This window comes from Thamnophis elegans, chromosome 15 (assembly GCF_009769535.1).
Source record: "Thamnophis elegans isolate rThaEle1 chromosome 15, rThaEle1.pri, whole genome shotgun sequence".
NCBI classification, from domain to species: domain Eukaryota; kingdom Metazoa; phylum Chordata; class Lepidosauria; order Squamata; family Colubridae; genus Thamnophis; species Thamnophis elegans.
The window spans coordinates 28099089-28123724 of NC_045555.1; the positions used below are offsets into that span (position 1 = coordinate 28099089).

Consider the following 24636-nt stretch of genomic DNA (forward strand, 5'->3'; position numbering starts at 1 on the left):
AAAAGAGTAAGGTTCTACATTTAGGCAAGAAAAACGAAATGCACAGGTACAGTATAGGTGGTACCTTGTTCAATAGAAATAACTGAAAGGGATCTTGGAGTCCTAGTGGACAACCATTTAAATATGAGCCAGCAGTGTGCAGCAGCTGCCAAAAAAGCCAACACAATTCTAGGCTGCGTAAACAGAGGGATAGAATCAAGATCACATGAAGTATTAATACCACTTTATAATGCCTTGGTAAGGCCACACTTGGAATATTGCATTGAGTTTTGGTCACCACGATGTAGAAAAGATGTGGAGACTCTAGAAAGAATGCAGAGAAGAGCAACCAAGATGATTAGGGGACTGGAGACTAAAACATATGAAGAATGGTTGCAGGAACTGGGTATGTCTAGTTTAATAAAAAGAAGGACTAGGGGAGACATGATAGCAGTGTTCCAATATCTTGGGGGGGGGGGCACAAAAAAGAGGGAGTCAAACTATTCTCCAAGGTACCTGAGGGTAAAGCAAGAAGCAATGGATGGAAACTAATCAAGGAAAGAAGCAACTTAGAACTGAGAAGAAATTTCCTGACAGTGAGAACAATTAATCAGTGGAACAGCTTGCCTCCAGAAGTTGTGAATGCTCCAACACTGGAAGTCTTTAAGAAGATGTTGGATAGCCATTTGTCTGAAATTGTATAGGGTTTCCTGCCTAGGCAGGGGGTTGAACTAGAAGACCTCCAACATCCCTTCCAACTCTGCTATTGTATTGTAGGTTCTGGAGAACCGGTAGCGGAAATTTTGAGTAGTTCAGAGAACCGGCAAACACCATCTCTGGCTAGTCCCAGAGTGGGGAGGGAATGGGGATTTTGCAGTATCCTTCCCCTGCCACACCCACCAAACCACACCCACAGAACCAGTAGTAAAAAAAAATTGAATTTCAACACTCAGCAAATTGATCTTTGTGTCTGAAGCCCAGCCAGTTGCCTGGGTGGTGTGGTACTCCATGGAGAAGACTTCCCTTCCCCCAAGAGCTGCCACAATGTGGTTCCCAGCATTTCAAGGCCTATAGAGATGATCACAAACCAGAGGTGATCATTAGCTGCTCTGCAGGGGGAGAGGAGCCAAAAGACCTAACGGGAGTGAAAGTTCCTTTTGTTGCTTTCTAATAGGGCTCAAATAGTTTTGATTTACATGAATGCACAGCTGGAAAAGGGCCAGAGACAAGCAAGGACTCATGTAAAAGTGCTTCTGTGATGGACGGTGGAGGAATTTGGGCTGCAGGCTTCATAATATGGACAGATGTTCTTTTATACACCATGTTATCCTTGCAGTAAGAATTAATTTGATGAGTATGATCAAAATAAATGCAACTGAGTAAGCTGCATTCAACTTACAATGGAAGCCCCATTTATTTCTACAGAGGATTCAATAGCTGAACGCCTCTTGCCAGTAACCCTGTTATTTACAAAGAACCATAGAATCCCAGAGCTGGAAGGGACCTTGAAGGTCTTCTAGTCCAACCCCCTGCCCAATACAAGAGTCCTTGTGTCATCCCGGACAATGATTTGTATATACTTCCTCAACCAGCTAATTGGTTTATCTGCCTGGTTTTCCATTTTTTCTCTCTAGGAAGCCTATTTAATGTTAAATGAAATAAGGAACCATTTTGGGACAAGCTGGTCAGATTTAAACTGAGTCATGGAAAATTTCAAGAGTTAAACTCTTTGGAAACTTTAGAGATGGATTTTTTTCCTCTTCTTCTAATGTAATGGAGCTTTTATGTTCTTAACTAGGAGTTTTGTTACATTGCAACTTTATAAATCTTGTCTTGAATTTGTAAAATAAATAAAACCAATATTTCAGTTCTGTGGTTGGTGGTTTCTTTAATAAATTGTATTTATTCCTTGATTTTATAGTTTTCAACTGAATAATTTTTAACAGCTCCAAACGGAAGATGCAGTAACTTTTTTCTGCCACCCAGCATCTTCATTGGTATTAAATGCTACATTCTTGTCGTGCTGTTTACTTCATAGATCACAGGATCTTTTGGCAACCCACGGGATCTTTTGAAAACAGGGTCTTCGGTCACTTTCATGAGACTCAGAGTGAGGCAGCCTCTCCCTATCCAGAAACATTAAGATTCCTGAAGAGGGAAGAAGTATTGCGCCAACTTGGCCAAAATTAAGTATAAGGATTACATGTAAACGAATATAAAATACATTTGTTGCACCAGAAAATACTTAGCAAAACTGTAGTACAATACAATGTGAGTGAGAAGAGGAACCTCGCTCGGAAGACTGAATATGCCGGTTCTACAGCCAACCGTTTTGCACACTTGCCACGGCTTGCACACTCAGCCTCCTGATCAGGGAGGGGGAAGCTCATCAAGAGAAGCTCCATCTCCACAGCTGAGCTTCACTGCACCTTTAAAGTCTCTTCGTCAGTCGCAATCCGGCACTGTCATTCCTAGGCACCAGCAGAATTTCGCTAACTATGGGCAATGGCAAAGCAGAAGGCCCCGTTGTGTCGTTGGAACTTAGCCACACTAGCCAGGACTTGGTGTTTTGGCTCAAAGGTCCAAGTGTTTCAAAGAAGTATCAAAAGTGTCATAAAAACCTTTATAAATAGATGCAAAAATTACTAAAAGTTATCGGTATAAAAACAGCAGCAACTATTCCATACGGCCATTTACACTCTGGAGGCAGCTGTGGAGGAGTAAGTGTTTGGGGTTTGGTCCGATGGTAGGGTTCGTCCCACGCCAACAGGGAAGCACGGCCACCAGGAGGAGAAGTCCTCCAAAGAGCACACACAGGCCACTGAAGTAGAAAGCCATGTCGTAAGAGGCAGTCCAGTCATAAAACCAACCTGAAAGAGAACAGAGAGAGATGCCAAAAACAGATCCAAGCCCTCTTATCTCACAGCCATTAAAGAAGATCTCCTCTTCCATAAAAATGTCATACCAGAGCATGATTGCTCAGGAAGCTGCCAATCAAGGGTGCCAGCACTTTGAAACTGAGCCACTGACAATGTTATGGCCCTCCAGCAGCCAGTGGAGCTGGTGGCAGACTCAGACAGCAAGGAGGTTGGGGAGGAAGATGGGCCAGTCCTGGAGTCTGGGGAAGGCTCTGATGAGGGCTCTGCATCGAAGGCAGAGAGGGGGCCAGGGCCGTCTGACAGTTATCAGCTGCCTTCAGAGTTGGAGATCAGTGGGGCAGAAGAACAGCTGGAGCCTGTTCCCAGTGTGTGCATGCGCAGAGCTGTCAGGAGAAGGGAACAGTTAAGGAACAACAGCTGACTTGGGAGTAAAGGCACAGATGGATGGTGAATGGCCTCTCCCATAGGGAATAAAGAGGAGTGAAAGGGGAGGGGAGTTTGCAGGAGACCACTAGTTCAATTCAGATCTGTTCCTGACTTCTTGCCAAGTAATTACTGCTACAGCTTGGCGTTTGTAAGATATCAGCTTGGCAACTCTCCAAGCCAGATAAAGGTCTGTAGTTGTGAAATCTCTTGAAAGACTCTTGGCTGGGACTTTGCTGGAGAGGAATTCACTTTAAACTAAATAAAAGAGGTTTTATCGGGATGAAGAGTCTGCTTCATGATCTTGGGAGTCCTAGGTCAGAACAGACAAGCCACAATTGCAACCAATGGCGCTATCTTTCCAGCTGTTGTATCACAGAGGAAAGGATTACTGTATGGAGAACAAACAAGGACATGAGTTTTTAAGGATACTGAGAATATACCGCTCTATTTTTCCAATGTAATTGAATAATGCTACATCTCCACTAGCTGTCATACCTGCAAGCTATCTTTTCTTTTGGACTTCAGGCCTGTCACACATTCTACTGTCTACTTTCTATTGTGGGGAAATGGGATTATACGGAGTTGGGTGGTATTAGCCATAATAACATTCTCCTTAGAAACTCAAGGTCATCTTTGTCTCTACACCTGGCCGGAACTGTATGAGAGGAATCTGTCTTTGTGGCAGTGGAAGATTGGGCCATGTGATGAACTTGTGGGTGTGGGGGATCAGTTGATCTCAAACTTTCAACTGAGTGGAGAAAACCAGGAAACTTTCAGATTCGGGTTTTCCCAGATGTGCCAACATGGCTCTTTTAATAAAATGGAACTTTGAGGAATCCTTTGCCTCAGACTCTGATTTTATTTTGGATGCTATTTGGAACCCTGACACTAGCAGGTTCTGTAGATGGAGGCCATTTTTGAAAAGAAGGAATGGCATCTGGCTGAAATGCCTACTTACCTACAACTGGGGGTCCAAGGCTGTTTCCAAGCCCAGCGAAAAACATCAGTATGCCGTAGGCGTGGGTCAATTTCTCAATCCCCACCATCTGGGTTGTGACATAAGGGAAAATCGACCAGTTTCCCGCCAGGAAACCTAAAACCCCTGAAAGCGTGGCCAGAGCACTGTAGCTTTGGGCGAAAGGGATTAAGACCAGGGCCGCCGCCGTCAAGATCAACGTCAGGATGTAGAGATACAAAGCATTGATCCAGGCTACATCTGCCAGGACACCCAGGGCTAGCTTCCCCACAGCAGTCATGATGCCGATGATGGAGATCAGTGGGATGGCGCAGTCCCCCTCAATTATCTTTGAGCTCCTTGCCACGTCCTCCATGAGCAAGGAAGGAGGGAAGCCGCCAACGTCAAAGAGGAAGATGGCAATGAAGAGGGCGGAAAAGACTTTGTTTTTGAAAAGACTTAGAGTGTCGTCCCAGTACTTTAAATATAGGCCCCATTTCTGCTTAGCCAGTTGCTTGCACAGGTAAGTTTGCTCTGCAACTTTCTTTGGGTAGCTGTCTGCCTCCCTCGGGGAGGCCAAAAGCAGCTGGCTGTGAACTGGGAGTCCGTTCGCTTGGGGGTTGCTCACCGGCACCTGATTCTCCCCTTTCTCCTCACTCTGGGCCTTTTCAGGTATGGTGATGTGTTCTTCGTGAGTGGGCTTCTCTCTTCTGTTATAAATGAGGTATTGATCTGGAACCTTCTCCAGATCGGGCTTCTGGACAGAGACCGGCAGAGGCCTCATCAGGCTGCCACAGGCTAGGATGTTTAGAGAGAGTGCGCCAGTGATCAGTAGGCAGCCATCCAACCCATAGAGTTCAATCAGCTCTTTCTGTAAGGCAGCATAGATGAAAAGGCCAACGCTTGACCCTGGAAGAAGAGAAGAGCATGTCAGTAGATCCAGATCACCGTCTGATGGGCTTGGCTGCCAGTGTAAATAAATCATGTAAAAATAATGTAAAAAGCTGCAGAGCAGAGCAAGAACATCAAAAGGTTTCTAGAGCAAAATCAACAGTTTTGGTTTTCAAAATTGGTGTTTCCACAGAGGCTGGAAGAAAGAAAGGACTGAACCAGATTGCCCATTCCTGGTTGAGCCCATTAATATATTCTCCCTCTCCCTCTCCCTCCCTCCCTCCCTCCCTCCCTCCCTCTCTCTCTCTCTCTCTTTCTCTTTCTTTTTCTCTCTTTTTAGAATAGAATAGGAATCCTTTATTGGCCAAGTGTGATTGGACACACAAGGAATTTGTGTTTGGTGCATATGCTCTTACTGTACATAAGGAGAATAAAATACATTCATCAAGAATCATATGATACAACACTTAGTGATAGTCAAGGTTACTAATAAGCTATCAAATCGTACCAGTAAACAAATAAAACAATATAAATTGAAAGATACAAGCAACATGATTATAGTCATAAGTGGGAAGAGATAGATATTAGGAAGGAAGAGAAGAATAATAGTAATACATTCTTGGTAAATAATTTGAGAGTGTTGAGGGGATTATTTGTTTAGCAGAGTGATGGCATTTGGGAAAAAACTGTCCTTGTGTCTAGTTGTTCTGGTGTGCAGTGCCCTATAGTGTCATTTTAAGAGTAGAACTTGAAACAATTTATGTCCAGAATGTGAGGGTTCTGTAGATGTTTTTACTCTTTAAATTATCCTATCAAAATCTAGCTCATCCAAAGGACCAGCAATGTCTTCATGATAAAATTATGGAAGTGGAGGAATAACCTGAAACCCATTCAGAAGTCATGTTTAACCATGATAAACGCAGACAAACTTTTGGCATTTGGATGATATAATCCCAGTCAACCGAACTGTGGCATAAGGTCATTCTACCCAGAGATTTACATCAGCTCAAAGAACCTACCTGTGGAAATGAGACCGAGGGCGAGGCCTCTACGTTTGTCAAAGTATTGGCATGTGATTGTGACGGTGGCTGTGTACAATAAGCCACATCCAAGTCCTAAAGGCATAGAAAAGTTTATGGCATATAATTAGTGCAGTGGTGGGTTGCTCTGACCGTCGCTTACTGGTATGCTGCTTGTGGTCTGTTCATGCACACACCTGACATGCACTGCGCACGCATGCACACTCCACTGCCCCTGTGACACCCAGCTGCTTGTTGGAGGTCGCGCAGGCACCACAAACTGTGCGTGCGTGTGCGATTGGCCTGGTTGCTTCCAAAACAGGTATGGAACATGGGCAGGCAGGGGCACCAAATGAGCCACCGTACCGGTACGGTGGGTGCTGCTCCCAACTACTACCGGTATAAGCCGTACCAGGCCATACCAGCCAGAACCCACCACTGAATTAGTGCCCCAGCACTCTTGACTAATGTGATTAATGTTCAATGAAAGGATGCAGGGAACCATTCTGGAGGGGCCCCCAAACACCTGCATCATTCCCCAGAATATCAGGCAAATTCTGGCTCCCCCCACAAGTCTCTTGGGCAATCAGCCTCCCACAAGGGAAGATTAGGGTCCAGGTTGAAAGTTCCCCTTCTAGAAGATGCCTTTAACTCCTGAGCGTTTGATTCTCTTGCTGTCTGGTGGGGCCAAAGAGGACCTTGTGAATTTTCTTACCAACAATAATTCCATAGGAACAAAAGAGAAAGTAGATATTGGGAGCAAAGCTGCTGATCATCAGGCCTCCTGCAACCATAAAGCTACTGAAGATAGTGACTGGCCGTGCGCCAAAAGTGGAGACACAGGTGCTGCAGAGGGGACCTTCATGGGGGACAATTGGGGTGGGGGAGGGGAGAGAAAAACACAGGAACAATCTTATTCTGAATGATTAAAAGGAGTCGATCAAGAGATCGGTTGACCTCTTTTAAATCCACAGGCTCAAGGTATTTTAATGCTTATTTCATCATTTTTACACCAGGGATCTTCTCCCACCAACTAAGCCTCTGAGAACCACATCGGAGTTGGGGTGGAGTGGCACCATGCCAAACCCTATCCCCTCTTTGCCACAGGTCAGCAAGGATGTTGCCCTAAAGGCAGTTACCTGGCTAATGCTCAGGTGACTGTGTATGTATAATGTCATCTATGGACTCAACCAATAAACTCATTGCACAATTTATACAGCAGCAGCAGCTGGTTTCTCCCACTCTCTGCCTATCAGCAGGTACAAAGCCATCTTTTTCCCCATCAAGTGTTTAGATAAACTCCTGTGTGCACCATCCAATGTCCGGTGTGCCTGCACAGGGATCAGTCTAACTGAGGACCATGAGGTTGATTTTCGATTCAGAGGACTGTAGGCTTCTTAAACTGAACCAAACCATATGAGGAGATGGGCGTGCTTAATTTGCAACTCTGCAGCAATTTCTGGAGGGGAAAGGGCAATAATTCCTTTCCTTCCAACCGTTCCCCTTCCTCCATAGATTTGTGGTATCTCTATTCTTGTTATCCTTCTCCACCACTTTGCAATAGTTAAAACCAGGGGTGAAATTCAGCAGGTTCTGGAGAACCGGTAGCGGAAATTTTGACTAATTCAGAAAACCGGCAAATACCACCTCTGGTTGGCCCCAGAAAGGGGAGGGAATGGGGATTTTGCAGTATCCTTCTCCCAGGAGTGGGGAGGGGATGGAGATTTTATAGTATCTTTCTCCTGGAGTGTGGAGGGAATGGGAATTTTGAAATATACTTCCCCTAGGAATGGAGAGGGAATGGGGATTTTGCAGTATCCTTCCCCCTGGAGTGGGGAGGGAATGGAGATTTTGCAGTATCCTTTTCCTGCCACAACCACCAAGCCACACCCACAGAACCGGTAGTTTAAAAAAAATGAATTTCACCTCTGGTTAAAACAGCCAGAATTGACTGAAACAGAAATAAGGAGGTAGAGTGAGACTTTCAAGGAAACTCAATGGAGAACTGAAGGGAGGGGTAGACTAAAAGTGAGATGTGGGAACCAGTGACCAGTTTTAAGCCTATTAGAAGTTTCAGTTTTCAGCCTGGCATACCATTTTAATTTAAACAAACTCGAGACTGAAGGTAATCTGTAACATAGAGAGCCACTAAGTAGGCCTTTGCATTTTTGTGCCTTTTCATGACTTGGCACCAGGAGCCGAGGGCTAGATAAGCTTCACCGCTCTTACCAAGGCAAACACCTAGAATTGTTCATGGTTTTGCTCTGTCCACCACGGATTAGGATTTCCCGCTACAGGATTTTGCAGCAGGGAAGTCAGGTGGGGCAGGACACTGAATGAGGTGGGCAGGAGCACCACCCTAACCGTAATCCTCCGGGGGTTTCAAGCAATGCTGTCCATGTCTGCTGATTTTGGGGAACAGGCATTGCAAGTGTCTTCAGGTTTTCCAAACCTGCAAAGCCAATTTGTCCAGGAACGAAGGTGATGTGATGTCCATGCATCATTAGGCAGAGGCAGCCCTACAACTGCAACACCAGGGGAGCTCCAAGGAAGAACTTGCCCTTGCTAAAAATGGAGTGCCTTCATCCACCCCTTCTGCCCTTGGTCCTAAACCTGAGACTCAGAGGGGTTCATTACTGGGAGTTGAAGTCCCCATAACTGAAAGTTGCCAAGGTTGGGAAACCTTGTTCTAGGCGCCTCATGACCTTCCCAGGGAAAGCATCTCTTGGGAAACTTACATCCCCAGTTTCCAGCCTTTCTCTACCAAGTCCACCAAAGAATCAGAAGGCAGGACAAGAAGCAACGGATAGAAACTAATCAAGGAGAGAAGCAGCCTAGAACTAAGGAGAAATTTCCTGGCAGTGAAAACAATGAACCAGTGGAACAGCTTGCCTCCAGAAGCTCTGTGTGCTCCAACAATGGAGGCCTTTAAGAAGAGATTGGACCACCAGTTGTCTGAAATGGTGCAAGGTTTCCTGCTTGAGCAGGGGGTTGGACTAGAAGATCTTTATGGTCCCTTACAACTCTGTTATTCAGTTATTCTGTTGAGTGGAAGCAGCTTCCTTCCTCTCTCAGCATTTTACAAGCAACAAAGGCTGGTTTTCTTTTGAGATTCACACTCCTCTCTGTCACTCCTGGGGAATGGTCTATAGTAGTGGCCAAAATTGTGGAAACATTTTGAGAAAAGTGTATTTTCTAAAACTAGCTAATAACACCACTTTTTTTTTAGTAGTACCATAAAGTTATATATCAATGGAAAGATAATTTAATCTGGAATGTAATGCAATAACTTTTATGAAGGATGTGCAATTAGAATAGCAGTTATAAAGAAAAAAATGAAATGAGATATACAAAAATTATTACCATAGAAAAAATGAGATACACAAAAATTATCACGTCAGTTAATACTTAGCTGGGTACCCTTTATCATGAATTACAGCCTTACAATGTCTTCCCATGAAGCGAACCAAGTCTTTCAGTTCTGCAGCTGTTATAATGTAAAACCAAGATCGAATGATTGCTTCTATTAACTGGGTTTTATTGCTGGGTCGCTTCTGACTAACAAGTTTCTTTAGTTGGCACCATAGATTTTCAATTGCATTAAGGTCTGGGCTATTCCCAGGTCATTCCAGCAGTGGAATATGATTATCTTGAAACTCCCCCCAAAAGTGGTATTATTAGCCATCAAATCTCAAAAATACACTTTTCCCCAAAGGTTTCCATAATTTTTGGCCACTACTGTATTTCCATTCCTCACTCTCTTCTTCTTCCTCTCCCCCACCTGTTCTTCTTGCTTTTCTATTCTTCATTGCTTGGACTTCATTTTGCAAGACCTGCTAAACCTACACAAACCTGCATTTGTGTTTCCACTTTTAAATCTATTTTTACCACAAAGCAGTTAGAGAAGGGCCAGTGACCACATCTCCTTTGCTGTAACTCACACTGCTATCCAAAAAGCCTTTGTATTTTTAACATCTTTAAAGTATGCAAAGTCATTGTGGTACCCTTACAAAATCCACCAAGGTCAAAATCATTATTTTAGATACCAGAGAAGTTATTATTGCCTCCAATGGGCGCTGTCAAAAATCACCTCTTATCAGCCCTGCCCTGCATTAAGGAAATTTGCATATAGATGCAGTTCTGCCAGATCATTTATTCAATCTCTTATTACTATCACAAACAGAGAACCAATTATTGCTTCTTCTCCTGCAATCTGCATCTGCATATCTCTATTTTTTACATTGCAAAGTTTTAAAAGCATTTTCCTTCATTGCTTCTCACACATGAATGTAAGCTAGGGTTAAATAAATACATTATTATCACCATCACTACCATTTTTTTTTATAAAACAAAAAAGGCAAAGTAGTTTACAATAATTAAAGTAATATTTAAAAGAAACAGAAAACAAAAATCCCATATTAATCCCTGGACTCCACAATTCCCTTACAAATGTCAGAGCTGCAGAATTTCAGAGGACAATTTTGGAGGTAAAAACAGATTCTTTATTTATGGGCCATGATGGATATTTTTACATTTTATAGCTCTTTGTCCTTCCACTGATTGAATCAGGTTAACTGCAGACATACTAAAGAGTCAACAACTTATAAAAACCTAACTCTGCAAATGGCAACTTCCAGTTTAACTCTTTTTGAAATTAGGGTAATTTATTCCTCTTGTGGTGAATACACAGAACTTAACTATCTAATTTGTGAAATTCTGGCCTTCAATTTTCCCTACACTAAAGATGCTGTGTGTGCAAATATTGCAGTCCTGGAGACTCCCTATTTCTCACATCATCTAATACGAAAAGTTGGAGGCTTGCCAAGATACAGTAGCTGTTTCTATGATTAGAATGGAAATATATATATATGTGTGTGTTTCAATCCTAACTGCAAGAAAGGGGCTGCAAATTGTTAGTCATCAGTGCTTCAGATATTGCGTGGCTCTCACAAAGCAAAAACCACAACATTTGTCCTACTTTTAACTGCCTGCTAAACTGAAATGGAAAGCAACTTCCCACAGAAATCATTGCCACCATGTTTTCTCGTACTAAGTATAACGGCAATGACTTGAGTAGATTATCTGAAGAGATTTGGCTGATGGCAAATAGGTGATTATTCTTACATTCCTTGCAATAAAGGTTACTGGTTTGCAGCTGTACAATAATGGCCAAAATTGTGGAAACCTTTTGGGAAAAGTGTATTTTTGAGGTTTGATGGCTAATAACACCACTTTGGGAGGGGGGTTCAAGATAATCATTGCTAGAATGACCTGGGAATATAGCCCAGACCTTAACCCAATTGATAATCTATGGAGTTGACTAAAGAAACTTGTTAATCAGAAGTGACCCAGCAATAAAACCCAGTTAATAGCTAGTTTTAGAAAATACACTTTCCCCAAAAGGTTTCCACAATTTTGGCAGCTACTATACATCATTTGGCAATGAAAGGCCATTGCTGGAATTGATCTTCCCACTGAAGGAAATGTCAGTCCTCTTTTCAGTGGGGTTTTATTTCTTTAAAGCCAAGGTCTTCTAAATAAACATAAGGGTTAGATATTTTTCCTTTCTTTCTTGCAAAGTGGACTTACTTGCAAGCAGCCCCACTCCACTGGCCAGGGATCCGACCCAGGCTGTCTTTCCTTTCCCTTCTCCAAAAAGGTCCAGCCATTCCATGTAGAGCACCCCAACCGCCAAGGGTGACCCATAGCACAAGAACTGTGTGAAGAAGGAGCTGAGGACGATCACCCAGCCCCACCCACCGTCGGGTGATTTCTGGAACACCATTTTCCAGCGGGATCACGAGCCCTGCAGAGAGAAAGACAAACAAATGGGGTGAGACAGCTGACCCAATGCTGGGCATGTACTGAAGGCCATCAGGAAGCTGAGCTCAAAGATGAGAAGAGGGGGTGGGTGATGCACAAGACCTTGGGAACCTGTGCCCAGGCAAATGGCCAGCAATTCCTGGTTGACACCCAACGGCTCTCAAAAGCTGCATTCAGCCCAGATGTTTTCTCTCACAGTCACTGGCTGGACTATGGTATGTGGTTTTTGTGATCCTCTGGACAAGCAGCCAATTGGAACAGTCCTAAAGGTGATGCCACAAAACTGCCTTCTTCTCTCTCTTCTTCAATGATCCAGAAGCTGTGGGGCCACCTGGCCTTGGCAGCTTCCATGCAGGTTGCTGAGCAAATGCATTGAGTACTAAACAAAGGACGAATACTGGTACAACATTTTTGTGTCATAATGCATTGAGTACCAAATTTGATGAGTTTCAACGCATTTGAGTACCACAGTACCACCGTACCTGCTTCTTTGTTCCATAAATATGTTACATGGACAAAACGGACCACATAAAATAGCAGCAATGTGAAGATTTTGTAGTGAATATGGACTCACCATGTTATGTTTTAGGATTCTCTGTATCACTGAAGTGAACACTTCTATGACCACCATAGACATGGCTTTGGGGCCTGGACAGCTCCCCTCCTTGGCTGCCAGTGTGAAGATCTGAACATCTAGAACATCAGTGGCCGGCTAAGCTGTTGGTGGAGTCTGACAGTAATGAACACTATGGGACTGCCCTGGAGGCTGAAGAAGGCTCTGAGGGGTGTTCAGAGTCAGAGCAGGGACTAGAGAGGCCTGTTGGCCACCAGGTGGCGTCTGAGTCAGGGAACAGTAAAGAAGAACAGAGGGAGGCTGTCCCTGACATATGTATGCTTGGGGCTGCAAGGAGGAGGGAGCAGCTTTGGAAAAAGGGTCACAGAAGGAAATAGGAACAGGTGGTTACTGATTGGCCCCTCCCGGAGAGCTTATAGGTGGGGCGACGGGAGGGGAATTTTGCAGGAAACAACAATTTACTGATCCCTTCGTAGAGAAAGGTTGGGAGAATTTCGTGAGTCCAAGCTTTGTTTCATAGAGATAGCTTTCTGGGCTCCCAGCCAAGGGGTTGCTTATCTCCCTCCTTAGTTGTGGCAGACAGCCAAGTCTGCATCTGTATATATTGTAGAGGCTTGTAGAGAACACCACTTTGTAGATCAGGCTTTTTTTGCAGGAGAAAAGTGGCCCTTCGGAGCTGCATCTCTGGGAACAGGGCAAGAATCTTGCTTGCCACCATCTACTCCTTGTCCACCACTTAACCCAAGGGGAGGGTTCTATTTAGTGGTGGGTTGCAGGCAGTATGCCCCAGTACAGGCGTACCTGTGCCTTTCCAGTATGCTGCTCGGGAGAGCCCACCCGCCTGCCCAAGCTCCTTACCTGTATTTGAGCTCTTTGGCGCTTCTGCGCATGTGCACAGAGCACACGGCCCCTGCGCGACGTTCCACCGAGCAGCTGGAGCGTCACAGAGGCTTGCAGGGGCATCGCAAGAGGTAAGGATACATGCGTGCACTATGCGCGTTCATGTGGTGGGCACTGTACCAGTTACAACAGGATCTGGAACCCACCACTGGTCCTATCCCTTTCTTTGTGAAATGCTGTGACTAGAAAACAGAAGACGTGAAGCTCTTGGGTATTTCTGCAGCTAGTTTTGACTCAGGGATGTGCGTCGGCACTGAGGCGGGTCACATCTAAGAAGACTTTGCCCTTCTGATCCTGCAGTTTTTGCCAAGTCTTGTTGCCTAGAGAACTTGCCCTTCTGCACTCTCAGATCCTGGTCTTCATGAGGCGGATAACTAGAAATTAACAGACCTTCTAGGGGACGAATCAAATTCATGAAATGTGTAAGACATCTGAGCTGCTTGCTCCTTAAGGGAGCTGGGTGCCCAGTCTTCACTGTCCCATTTGGCGAATGAAATACCATATTTTTGGAGTATAAAACGCACCCTTTTCCCTCAAAAAAGAGGGTGAAAATCTGGGTGTGTCTATACACTGAATACAGCATTTTTGGCCTCCTGAAACCCTCCCTTGCAAAAATGGATTTGCAGAGGGTTTGGGAGGCTTGCAAAGTGCTCCTGAGGGTGGGGGAAGGCAAAAAAGAGCAAAAAAGGGCCGTTTTTGCCCCCCCCCCAGCCTCCAGGAGCACTCTACAAGCCTCCCAAAGCTTCTGCATGCCTTTTTATTTTTTGCAAAAAATGAGGCATGGAGAGGGTTTGGGAGGACAGTAGAGTACAAAAACTTTTTAAAAAAATTTATCTGTTCAATGTCATGATGCGTCTTAGACTCCGGTGCATCATATAGTCTGAAAAATACAGTACACTCCTGGAGAAGGACTTTGGATTACTGTCTAAATTAACTTGAAAGGAAGTTAATCTTGAAGTCGTCCCACCACTCCTGTCCTTACAGCAACCATTAATGTCCCCATCAAAACACTCAACTCTCTGATTTTAAGCAATCCAAGCAAGGGCCTTCCAAAATATCCTCTCTGCCTCAATAACCTGCTTTATCTGAGTGCTTCTTTCCAGAGAGGTGATGCATATTTGATAAGGCTGTTCTCCTACACCTCCTCAGCCCTGGGGGAAAATGTCCCTCCCACCACTGCAGCTGTGCATTATACTGGACTGTTGAGACCGTAATTGGAAGGAAAAGGAGCTCTCCTTGAACGTGTATGACAGGGGTGTCAAACTTAAGGCCTGGGGTCCAGATCTGGCCCATGGGGTACTTAGATCTGGCCCATGGAGCCATTCTGGAAACAGCGAAGGACCGGCTCACAGTGCTTCTGCCAGCGAAAACAGGCGCCCGAGCTCTGTTTTTGGCTGCCACGGCCTCCTGCAACCCTCTGCCAGCGAAAATGGAGCTCAGGAGCCCATTTTCACTGTCTTAGCATTTGGGCCACCCCGGCTGTCCCTGACAGGAGTTATGTTGAGCTGGCCACATCCACTCTGGCCTTCAAGGTCAAACACAACCCTGATGTGGCCCTCAATGAAATTGGGTGTAACACCCCTGATGTATGACATTCAGCATGAAGAAAGTAAAAATGCTAAAATACTATTTTGGCTCCAATTAGCTAAAGCAGATAGGAACACGCTAGGACACATCACCAAGTCAGAATGTTTTTCTCCTTCCCTCCACACAGGTGGGGAAGGACGTAAAGTACAGGAGTAGCCTCCCCACCCTATATTCTGGCCCACTTTCTGTTCGAGTTGTTCCACTGAAAGGTCTTGGCCCAGAATTGCCCAAACAGCTTCTCTCCTGATGGTGAAGGTACAAATGCACCCTAAAGATTCCTGAGGAACATCAGAAGGGCTGAGATGATGCTTTAGAAGACCCAAAGGGTCTTCCTTTGGCAGCCTTGGGTATCATGTTGCATCAAAGAAGCAAAAAGCCCAAAGAAGATAGGTTTGGCTTAAGAACTTGTGATCAACCCTGACTGCTCTTCAGAAGGCTAGATCTTGAAGATGAAACTAAAATCCTTTGGCCACCTAATGAGAAGGAAGGACTCCCTGGAGAAGCGCCTTATGTTGGGAACGATGGAGGGCAAAAGAAGAAGGGAACGACAGAGAATGGGGTGGTTGGATGAGTCTCGGAAGCAATTGCCGTGACCTTAAATGGACTCTGGGGATGGTAGAGGACAGGAAGGCCTGAAGAAACGTTGTCCATGGGGTTGCAATGGGTTGGACATAACTTTGCAACTAACAACAGCAACCCTGCGTGTTCCAAATCCCCTTATTGCATTGGACTGCATTTGAGCTGCACAACCAAGAAGAGGCACTTGGTGAAGGCCAATGTGCTTATCCAGCCCTCCCCTGTGACAATTGCCTCAAGCCACCCCAGTCCACTTCATCTCACATGCAGATGAACACAACAGCTACCATCTCCAGTCATATAGAGAGTAGATGTGACTCAGGATTGAACGGCTGTGCTCTTGGTTGTCCAAGTTTTTTCGTTTCCTGCAGTTGTTTTGTTGCCAGATTAGGTAATACCATTTGTAAATGTTTATGTTGCAGATTTAAGGCTCTGAGCCCTCTGCTTCCTTGTATCCTCAAGATGGCTTCTTTCTTAACTGATGGAACATTTTGTTTGTGCGTAGACAGAGGTGGAGAGAAGGCAAAGAATTTGTTTTCAGGACAGGAGCACTGCAGGCCCTCCCTCCTCTGGGTAAACATTTCCCACCCCACTTGATGCTACCTGACTAATTATCTATTCAAGCTCTCATTCAGACTTATGTTCATTCAGCGCATCAGTGGAATTCCTTCTCATCCAACATTTCTTCAGCACAATGTTTGTGTCCTAAGACTTTGTCTTTCTTTTCCCTTTTCTTCTTCTCTTCTCTTTCTTCTCCCCCCCCCCCCCAAGACTGCTGCCAAGATAATAATAAAAAAGAGCATCCTACACCTGATACGTATAGCCCTCTTCAAACTTTTGGTAACTGTAAGAATGTCACTTTTTGCAATAGATATCCTATACGTCAAACTTACAAACTTTGTCCCGTTTGAGTCTTTAAGAAGCTTGGAAACTCAAATGGGAAACTATATAAGTATAACTATGAGCCACTATGGAAGAAGGAAGATGTGCCTACTATTCAAGAATGGACATTAAAAGTAACAAACCTAGCAGAGATGGCTAAAATATCAGCATATCTCAAGGACCACTCAAATGAGAGATATAAACTGGAGTGGAGAAGATGGATTGACTATACTCAAAATAAATATGGGACTAAGAAATTCCAGATAGTTTATGATTGAAGAAACAAGGAATGATATAACCTGTTTAGAGTTAGCCTAGCAAAGAGGAGTTAAAGCTCAAATGAAAGATGATACTAACTTTTTTAAAGTTTATTTTAGAACATTTTTGTTAAAGATTTATACCTTGTATTGGTTCTGGGAAGTTGGGGGGGAGGTTGGGAGGGTTCAGGTGGGGAGGGCAGGGGGGGGGAGGTAAACACTTGTAAAAAAATTTTCTAAAATTTTCAATTAAAAAAAGAAGAAGCTTGGAAACTGAAATTCAAACTTTTTGATCTCTTGTTCTACGGATGTTTGCCCTCCACAATAAAACCCTGCTTGCCTCCCCCCTCTGATATGAGCCACCGGGATTGGGGGGATCCTCACTTTTCAAGGCAGGGTCCTTGAAAGATGCTCAAATCCATGGAAAGGTGGACTTTTACTCTTGATTTTCACCAGCCTCCCCTGATGCTAAGCCCAATTAATTGGCCTCATGCTTTTGCTTGTTGGTTTAGTCCTGGGGGATTTAGAGGGGAGGGGGTTGTTTCTACTGAAAGTATTCCAGCACCTAAACCGAGGAGGAAGGATACACCTTAAACATTTCTTCCAAAAGCTGCTGGGAGATTATCGCCTTGCTCCGTGATTTCTGCACCGAACCGCAGGCTGCCAGGAGCAGTAGGGAAATCTCCCTCGTGACGGGCCCTGTGGATGTGTTCACACTGGAGTGTGAAACCACAAAACAGGCTCCCCAAACAACACGGAGGGGCCGGTGTCACATGCCGCCCGAGCTCCAGGACAGCAACCCAGAGGTGGGATCTGGCGTCTTCTTCCAGCGGGAACTCTCCGCATGGCCGCCAGTGAAGCAGGTGCACCGAGGACAGGCGAGACCCGCAAGGTCTTCCCGTCGCCCGCCAGGAGCGGAGGGAGAGAGGGACCGAGAGAGCCTCTTCCATTGCTCAGGATGATGGGCGAAGAGGCAGCCAGTGCGGGTAGGAAAGCAGCTTAGGAGGGGCGAGAAGAAGCGCCTTCTCCAGAGTTGGGACGCCCCCAAGACCAAGCTTTAGGCTTTCACACACACACACACACACACACACACACACACACACACCAACTCCCTCCAGGGCCCCCACCTGAAGCGCCTTTACTCAGCAGCCAGCCTCCCTGCAGCCCTGCAGCTGCTGTCAAGGCAGCCTTACCTTCTCCGGGCAAGGCCTCGGACTACAAAGCCCACACTCCCCTGCCTGGCGGCCACAGTCCGCACGTACCAAGCCGGGAACGCGCCCGCCTCCCTCCCTCCCTCTAGCCCGTTAAACGGCGAGCCCTCTTCCCCGGCCGCCGCCAGCGTCTCTTTGCAACTCAGCGGAAAAGCTGCACCCGGCTCTCCATCCCTCTTCGGCTGCCTCGGCTTCTCCCGGCGGCAGAAAGCGAGAAGCAGGCAGGCAGGCAGGCTGGCTCGCCCCCTGCCCTCCCCTCCCTCCCTCGGCTCCTCTCCCTCCTTCTCTTTACCTGCCCGAGGCGCCCTGTCTGGCCCAGCCCTCCGGCCTCGGGGAGCCTGGCTGGCGAGTGTCCGCGGGGCTCCCTTCCTGCCGCTTGGCTGCAGCCGAGGAGCCGCCGGTCGGCTGGCAGCTGGTCCAAACCGGTTGGAACCGACGACAGGGCGGCGAGGCGCTTTCGGGAGAGGAAGGCGGCGGCATCGCGGAGGCTCGAGCTGCGCTGCTCCGCCCGCCCGCCGGCCGCCAGGAAGGGGCCCGCCCGGATCCTTCGCCCGCCCGCCCCGCCTTGCGCGCAGCCCTAGCTGGGCTCTAGCCTGCGCGCTGGAGAGCGCCGGGCCTGGCCGCGCATCCTTCGCGCCTGGCGGCTCCTTTGGGCCGCAGGCGGACCCCTTTGCAAAAGCCGGCCAAGCCCAGTGCCTGAACCGCTGCCCCTTGAGTCAGGGGGGAATCCTATGAAACGAGCCCCTCGGGGAGATCTGGAAAGCCGGGTAAGGGGCGACTCTCTTGCCCTTGGGTTGCTCAAGGAGACAGGCAGCCCTCCCCTTGCCCTTCCCTGCCTCTGGTTCCTTCTCTTCTTCATCCCTTCTTCTTACTTTTTTTTTTTTTAGGGTAAATATGTTTTATTTTCATTTTCATTTCATACGGTCACATATATACTGTGCATAACCGGGGCCATATAACATTGAGCAATAAACATAGCCATCCTTGTCAACAGTACTCCCCAAAATACAAACCCAATATACCACTTCAACCCTCCATACACCCTTTCTTTCACCCCCTTCCAACTTTCCTTTCTCCCCTCCAACATTCCCCTCTACCCTACTTCCCCTCCCCCTCTATCACTCCTCTCTCCCAATACACTCCCTCCCTTCCATCTCACCCTCCCTCCGATCCTCTCTCCCACCCTCTCTACCCCTCTTTCTTCTTTCCTTCTGCTCCTCCCTTCGGTGTATTTCTACTATCTATCAATATATTCAGCTTCCTATTTTTACACTAGAATTAAAAACGCAACAGTATACAAGTGCAATCATATTAATCACTTTAAAATCCAGCACATACTATATTTCCCCCCTCCCCCCTATGACCCCACCTCCCTTCCCCCCCCCTGACTTCCCAGAGCCCGTACACGGTATAGCTTTTTATCAAACACAGTCTGAAATATATTAAAACCAAGGAAATTAAAAAGAAAAAGAAAAAAAGAAAAAAAAGTCAGTAAAGTCTCTGCGTTGAACTCAGCTTCTTGCCGTTACACAAACTTTAAGCATTACATTATTCCTAATCTTAGTTGTTTGATTACCTGCAGGATTTCCCCAGAGGTTATTTGTTGGTTCAACTTTTACCTGTACTCTTCTCTAACCAGGGGTATTATCTCTTTATCTAAGTATCTGTCTATATCTAAACCCTTAATTTTGTCCCCTTTGTACAATTCTGTAAAAAAAAAAAAATTCCCGGAATGCCTTTTAAATCTCCTCCTGTTAAAACACCTCCTTCCCTCTATAACACAATTTGGATACATTTCAAATTTTTCTTTTAATTTCCTCTTCCAATTCTTTTTGTTTTTGCCCTAGTTTATGTCTATGTATTTTGTTTATATTCATCAGTACTCCTCTCATATACGCTTTACTTGCATCCCCTACAAATCCCATGAAAGTACCCTTATTCTTATTCAGAACAAAGTATTCAGATAGCAATTTTTTACAATCATTAATATACTTTTCATATCTAAATAAACTCTCATTCGACCTCCAAGACCTTCTTGCCTGCACTACCCTTCCCAATTTCATCCAGACTGGGTTATGGTCCGAAAGGACCCTCGCCGCAATCTTTGTCTTCTTCACCCTAGAAAATAAATCATTAGTGATTTGTATAAAATCAATCCTTGAAAGGGATAGATGTCCATCAGAAAAAAGGGTGAGGTCATATGCCTCTGCGTTTCTTTTTCGCCAAACATTTCTCAATTCGAAGTCGTCCATCAAGTCTTTTTCCCTTCTAGAATTAGGTCTAATGCGATATATCTTCCAAAGGGATCTGCTTCAATTAGTTCAGCCTTAATGTCTTTTCTTAAGTATACAACTATACCATTTTTCTTTTCCGTAGCAGAGATCACAAAATATTGACCAAGTTCGGGGTTGAACAAATATTTTTGATCATCCCTTCTTCTTACTTGGAGACCTTCAGCTAAGGTGAAGTTGGACTCGGAGGATTCCAGCTTCCCTGCTGCTCGATTCAAGATTTCTGTCGGAAAACAATGTTTGGCAAAAAGATAACATGAGCCAGATCCCAAAGGCCATGAGGGGACACTGAGAGAGTTTTCTGCTGCTCTTCAGCTACCATTTAGTGGTCATCGGGGCTTATGGAGACCAGGGCTGACAACTTCAGCTGCTCAAGAAACTGAGTCGAATATGGAGAGGGAAGCATAAAGTAGAAGAGTGTGTCAAAGATGAATACAGAAGAGGAGCTGGAATGGTTTGACTTGTACAGAACTCTAAAATCAAGTTTCCCTCCTTCCCTCTCTGGCCTTGTAAATCTTCTTTCTCTCTTCCCCTCCCTCTCCCCTTCTCTTTTCCAATTATTTGCTTCTTTCCTGGTCTGTTTGTTTATTGGGCCTTGGATTACATAGGATGAATAAATAACTATGGACTCTGGTTCTCAGAAACGGTGGAGACAGGATCCTTCGACACCTGAAGCGGTGAGAGAGGAAGTAAAGGAGGAGGAGTGATGGAGGAGACCCTTGGAAGGGGAAAGAGAGTTCATTGACTTCTTAGAGGACCAGCTGTTTCTTTAAGAAGACATTTTAAAAATGTAGAAAGGAAAAATTTGATTTAGGTTAATATAGATTAAATAAGATTAAATCAGACCTCTTTAAACTTGGCAATTCGTGGACTTCAACTCCCAGAATTCTCCAGCCAGCTTTGCCAAGTTTAAAGACCTCTGGAGTGCATAGTTTTATAATACAAAGTTTCAGCTATATGTCTTTCTGAGACGTCAATTTATGTCAATGGAGATTCTCAATCATCTAGGTCATGGTTGCCCAACATGTGCTTTTTCCAAAAAGCAGCTGAACTTCCTTTGCTTTTGCTCGAAGATGTTTCGCTTCTCATCCAAGAAGCTTCCTCAGTTCTAAGAAGAACTAAAGAGGCTTCTTGGATGAGAAGCAAAACGTCTTCAAGCAAAAGCAAAGGAAGTCCAACTGCCTTTTGGAAAAAGTACCTTTGGGGGGGAGTTTGTCAATTTATGCAAAACATAAAGAGCAACAAGCCAATCAAAGGGGTTCCAAAGTGACTTCCATCAAGCAGACTAGCAATCTTCATTGGCTCTCAAGACACAGCTGAGAAAGTCTTGCCCAAGGGAATTGTTGTTAGTTGCAAAGTTCGTGACCCCATGGACAATGTTCCTCCAGGCCTTCCTATCCTCTACCATCTGCTGGAGTCCATTTAAGCTCACTCTGCTTCGGTGACTCCATCCAGCCACCTCATTCTCTATCGTCCCCTTCTTCTTTTTCCCTCCATCATTCCCAGCATGAGGCTCTTCTCCAGGGAGTCCTTCCTTCTCCTTAGGTGACCAAAGTATTTGAGTTTCATCTTCAAGATCTGGCCTCCTAAAGAGCAGTCAGGGATGATCTCCTCTAGGACTGACCAGTTGGGTCACCTTGCAGTCCAAGGGACTCGCAGGAGTTTCTCCCAAGGCATCTGGCCTGTGGAAAGAGAACTCCCTGCTGTCTCCTTGAGTGATAAATGGAAAGGCTTCCAAACAGCAGCTTTCAAAACCATCTTTAAACTAGAAGACATATAGCCCTCAACTTACAAGTTCATTTAGTGACCATTCAAAGTTACGACGGCAGTGAAAAAAGGCACTTATGACTCATTTTTCATCCTTAAGTTCATTGCAGCATCCCCATGGTCATGTGATCCAAATTCAGATGCTTGGCAACTGAATCGTATTTATGACGGTGGCAGTGTCCCGGGTTCAAGTGATCCCCCTTTTGTGACCTTCTGATGAGCAAAGTCAATGGGGAAGCCGGATTCATTTAACAACCGTGTTACTAGCTTAACAACTGCAGGGATTCACTTAACAACTGCAGCAAGAAAGGCCGCAAAACTCAACCATGGTCTCACTTAGCAACATAAATTTTGCACTCAGTTGTGGTTGTAAGTAGAATCCTGAATTATTGTATCCTGGTAGAAGAGCCTTTGAGAGACTCCCGTTTCTATCTTGGACCCCGCTTTATAAATCTCGATTGCTGGGATCTTTGATTTAATGCTTTGAGGTCTGTGGATGAAAATGTGGAAGAATGCTCCTTTTAAGAGAACAGAGCCCAATTTAAATGCAGTGGTATTTTGGATCTTGTGCCCCCAAATTTATCTTTCTTGAATTAGGGCTGTAGGAAGCTGGATTTCTAGCTCCAGCTGGAGAATAAAGCTAGTATCCTCTTACCTGTGTTTGTTAGACAGAAGAAAAAAAATCTTAATCATAATTAAACATCATCTTTCAAAATACCTTTCATTCTTTCCCTGAATTCTTTCTCAAAAGTCAGTCCAGCAGTGTCCTCTGCCCTCTTCTGTAGAAAGCATCTCTGGGCTTGTTTTGTCTTTTCTCTCCAGAAAAAAAACTAAATCTGAATTTGAGGGGAAGGAGCAGGAAGATGGATCAGAAGATGGGCAGATAAGGGGAACAGGCTGGAGACTCATTTTAATTTTGCACATTTGGGGGGGGGGAGGCATACAGTCCTTCCCACAATGTCAGGATTATCCAAAAGACCACTCACCACAAATTCAAGGGAGAGTTAGATGCTGTCAGGATGATCTGTCCAGCTACCTGCAATTTGGCAGTTCGAATCTCACCAGGTTCAAGGTTGACTCAGCCTTCCATCCTTCCGAGGTGGGTAAAATGAGGACCCAAATTGTTGGGGGCAAGAGGCTGACTCTGTAAACTGCTTAGAGAGGACTGTAAAAGCACTGCGAAGCGGTATAGGTCTAAGTGCTATTGCTATCTCTAAAGGGAACTGGGCCAGTCTCTGGAGGACAGGCTTCCCAGTGGCAAGGTGGCATGGAGGCCAGTCTGCCACTTCTGAAATTAGGGGAGTTGCTTGGAGCAGAAACACCCCTGCCTGTGTCGTGAGCTCCCTAAAAACAATTGCCAGGGCCCCCTAAACACAGGACCGGATGGTCCACAGGCCTGGCTGAGCTGAAGGCAAACAAAAAAATAAAGATTTTTAGTTGCTTAGATGGAGGGAGTCAACCAGAACATCTGCAGGCAACCCGGCTGAGTTCAGGCTCTTTCAGATGCAGGGTGTACAGAAAGCAGGCTCTTTTTCTGTTGGGGTGGGGTGTTTGGTCCTTTCCACACTCACAGGGATCTATTCCTCCAACAGCTGGTTTGCGCTGGGCCTTTTTTCTGTAGAACATCTCCCCCCACCCCCACCCCTGCAGTCAAAACTCCGTTGATCAGCACAGCCGAATCTCTTTCCTCACTTCCTCTTCTTCCTGTTGATAAACACCACGGAGGATCTGGAGGTGCAAAATGTCAGCCAGAGAAATCTGAAAGTGGCTTCATGCTGGTGTTTGGCTGCTTTCCAGACACACAAGAGCCGGAAATACAAATGAAGACAGAGTCTCTCTCTCTCTCTCCCTCTCTCTGTCACACACACACACACACACACACACACACACACACACACACAGACTTTTTTTGCAGCTGGATCATCTGGGGCAGAGGTCAGCTGAGGTGAACTGGAGCCTGCAAGAGATCCAGAGGCCACCCCCAACAACAGGCAGCCAGAATGTGTGGGGCAGTGGGGCATTTGCATCTTCTGTTGGAATCCCTTCCTCTTCCCCCCTTCAACAGAGATGCAGGGTATATCAAGAGGGAAGGGGAATCAGTGGGGCAGGACTAGACTATCCCCACTGTGGGCTATGAGCTCTTCCTGCAGGGGTCTCTGCCCAGAAGGCAATCTTTATAAGGAGCAGTTGGTAATCAGTTCTGAGCTGCTGCCTCCTCCAGTTGGCGGGTGGGATTCAGAATGTCTCCTGCTACAGCCCCAGCCAGATCTGGCCCCATTTTTGAAGCAGACTTTTCTCTTGCTGGTTTCTCTCCCCACAGCAAAACCCCTCTGGTTCATTTTCTGAGAAGGATCCTAGTAACCACTGGCACGACCCCCTTCTCTATCCTTTCTCTCCAGGGAGCCCAGGACTAGAGAGAGAGAGTAAAACCATCAGCTCTCATTCCCACCAGAAAAAGGAGAACCAAATCCGTCAACTTCATCACACAGGTGAAGTTTTGATTTTCCCCAGGTTGTGTTATTTTACACACTGCTTTTTGGCACCTCCTGGAGGTTTAGTTCAGTTACTCTGAAGCAGCTACCTCGGTCTAATTTTGTCTGGTGAGGGAGATGCTCTGGG

General features: G+C 45.6%; 1 protein-coding gene across 1 annotated transcript; it reads right to left on the reverse strand.

Annotated features, from left to right (window-relative positions):
- Positions 1 to 1866: 1866 nt before the first annotated feature.
- Positions 1867 to 18457, reverse strand: SLC16A9 (solute carrier family 16 member 9). Its single transcript, XM_032232333.1, has 6 exons — positions 18252 to 18457; positions 11739 to 11955; positions 6865 to 7008; positions 6150 to 6245; positions 4243 to 5148; positions 1867 to 2849 (listed from the first exon to the last, which is right to left on the reverse strand). The coding sequence occupies exons 2-6, from the start codon at positions 11932 to 11934 to the stop codon at positions 2656 to 2658; spliced, it is 1536 nt and encodes a 511-aa protein (XP_032088224.1). The 5' UTR covers positions 11935 to 11955; positions 18252 to 18457; the 3' UTR covers positions 1867 to 2655.
- Between the last annotated feature and the right edge of the window lie 6179 nt (positions 18458 to 24636).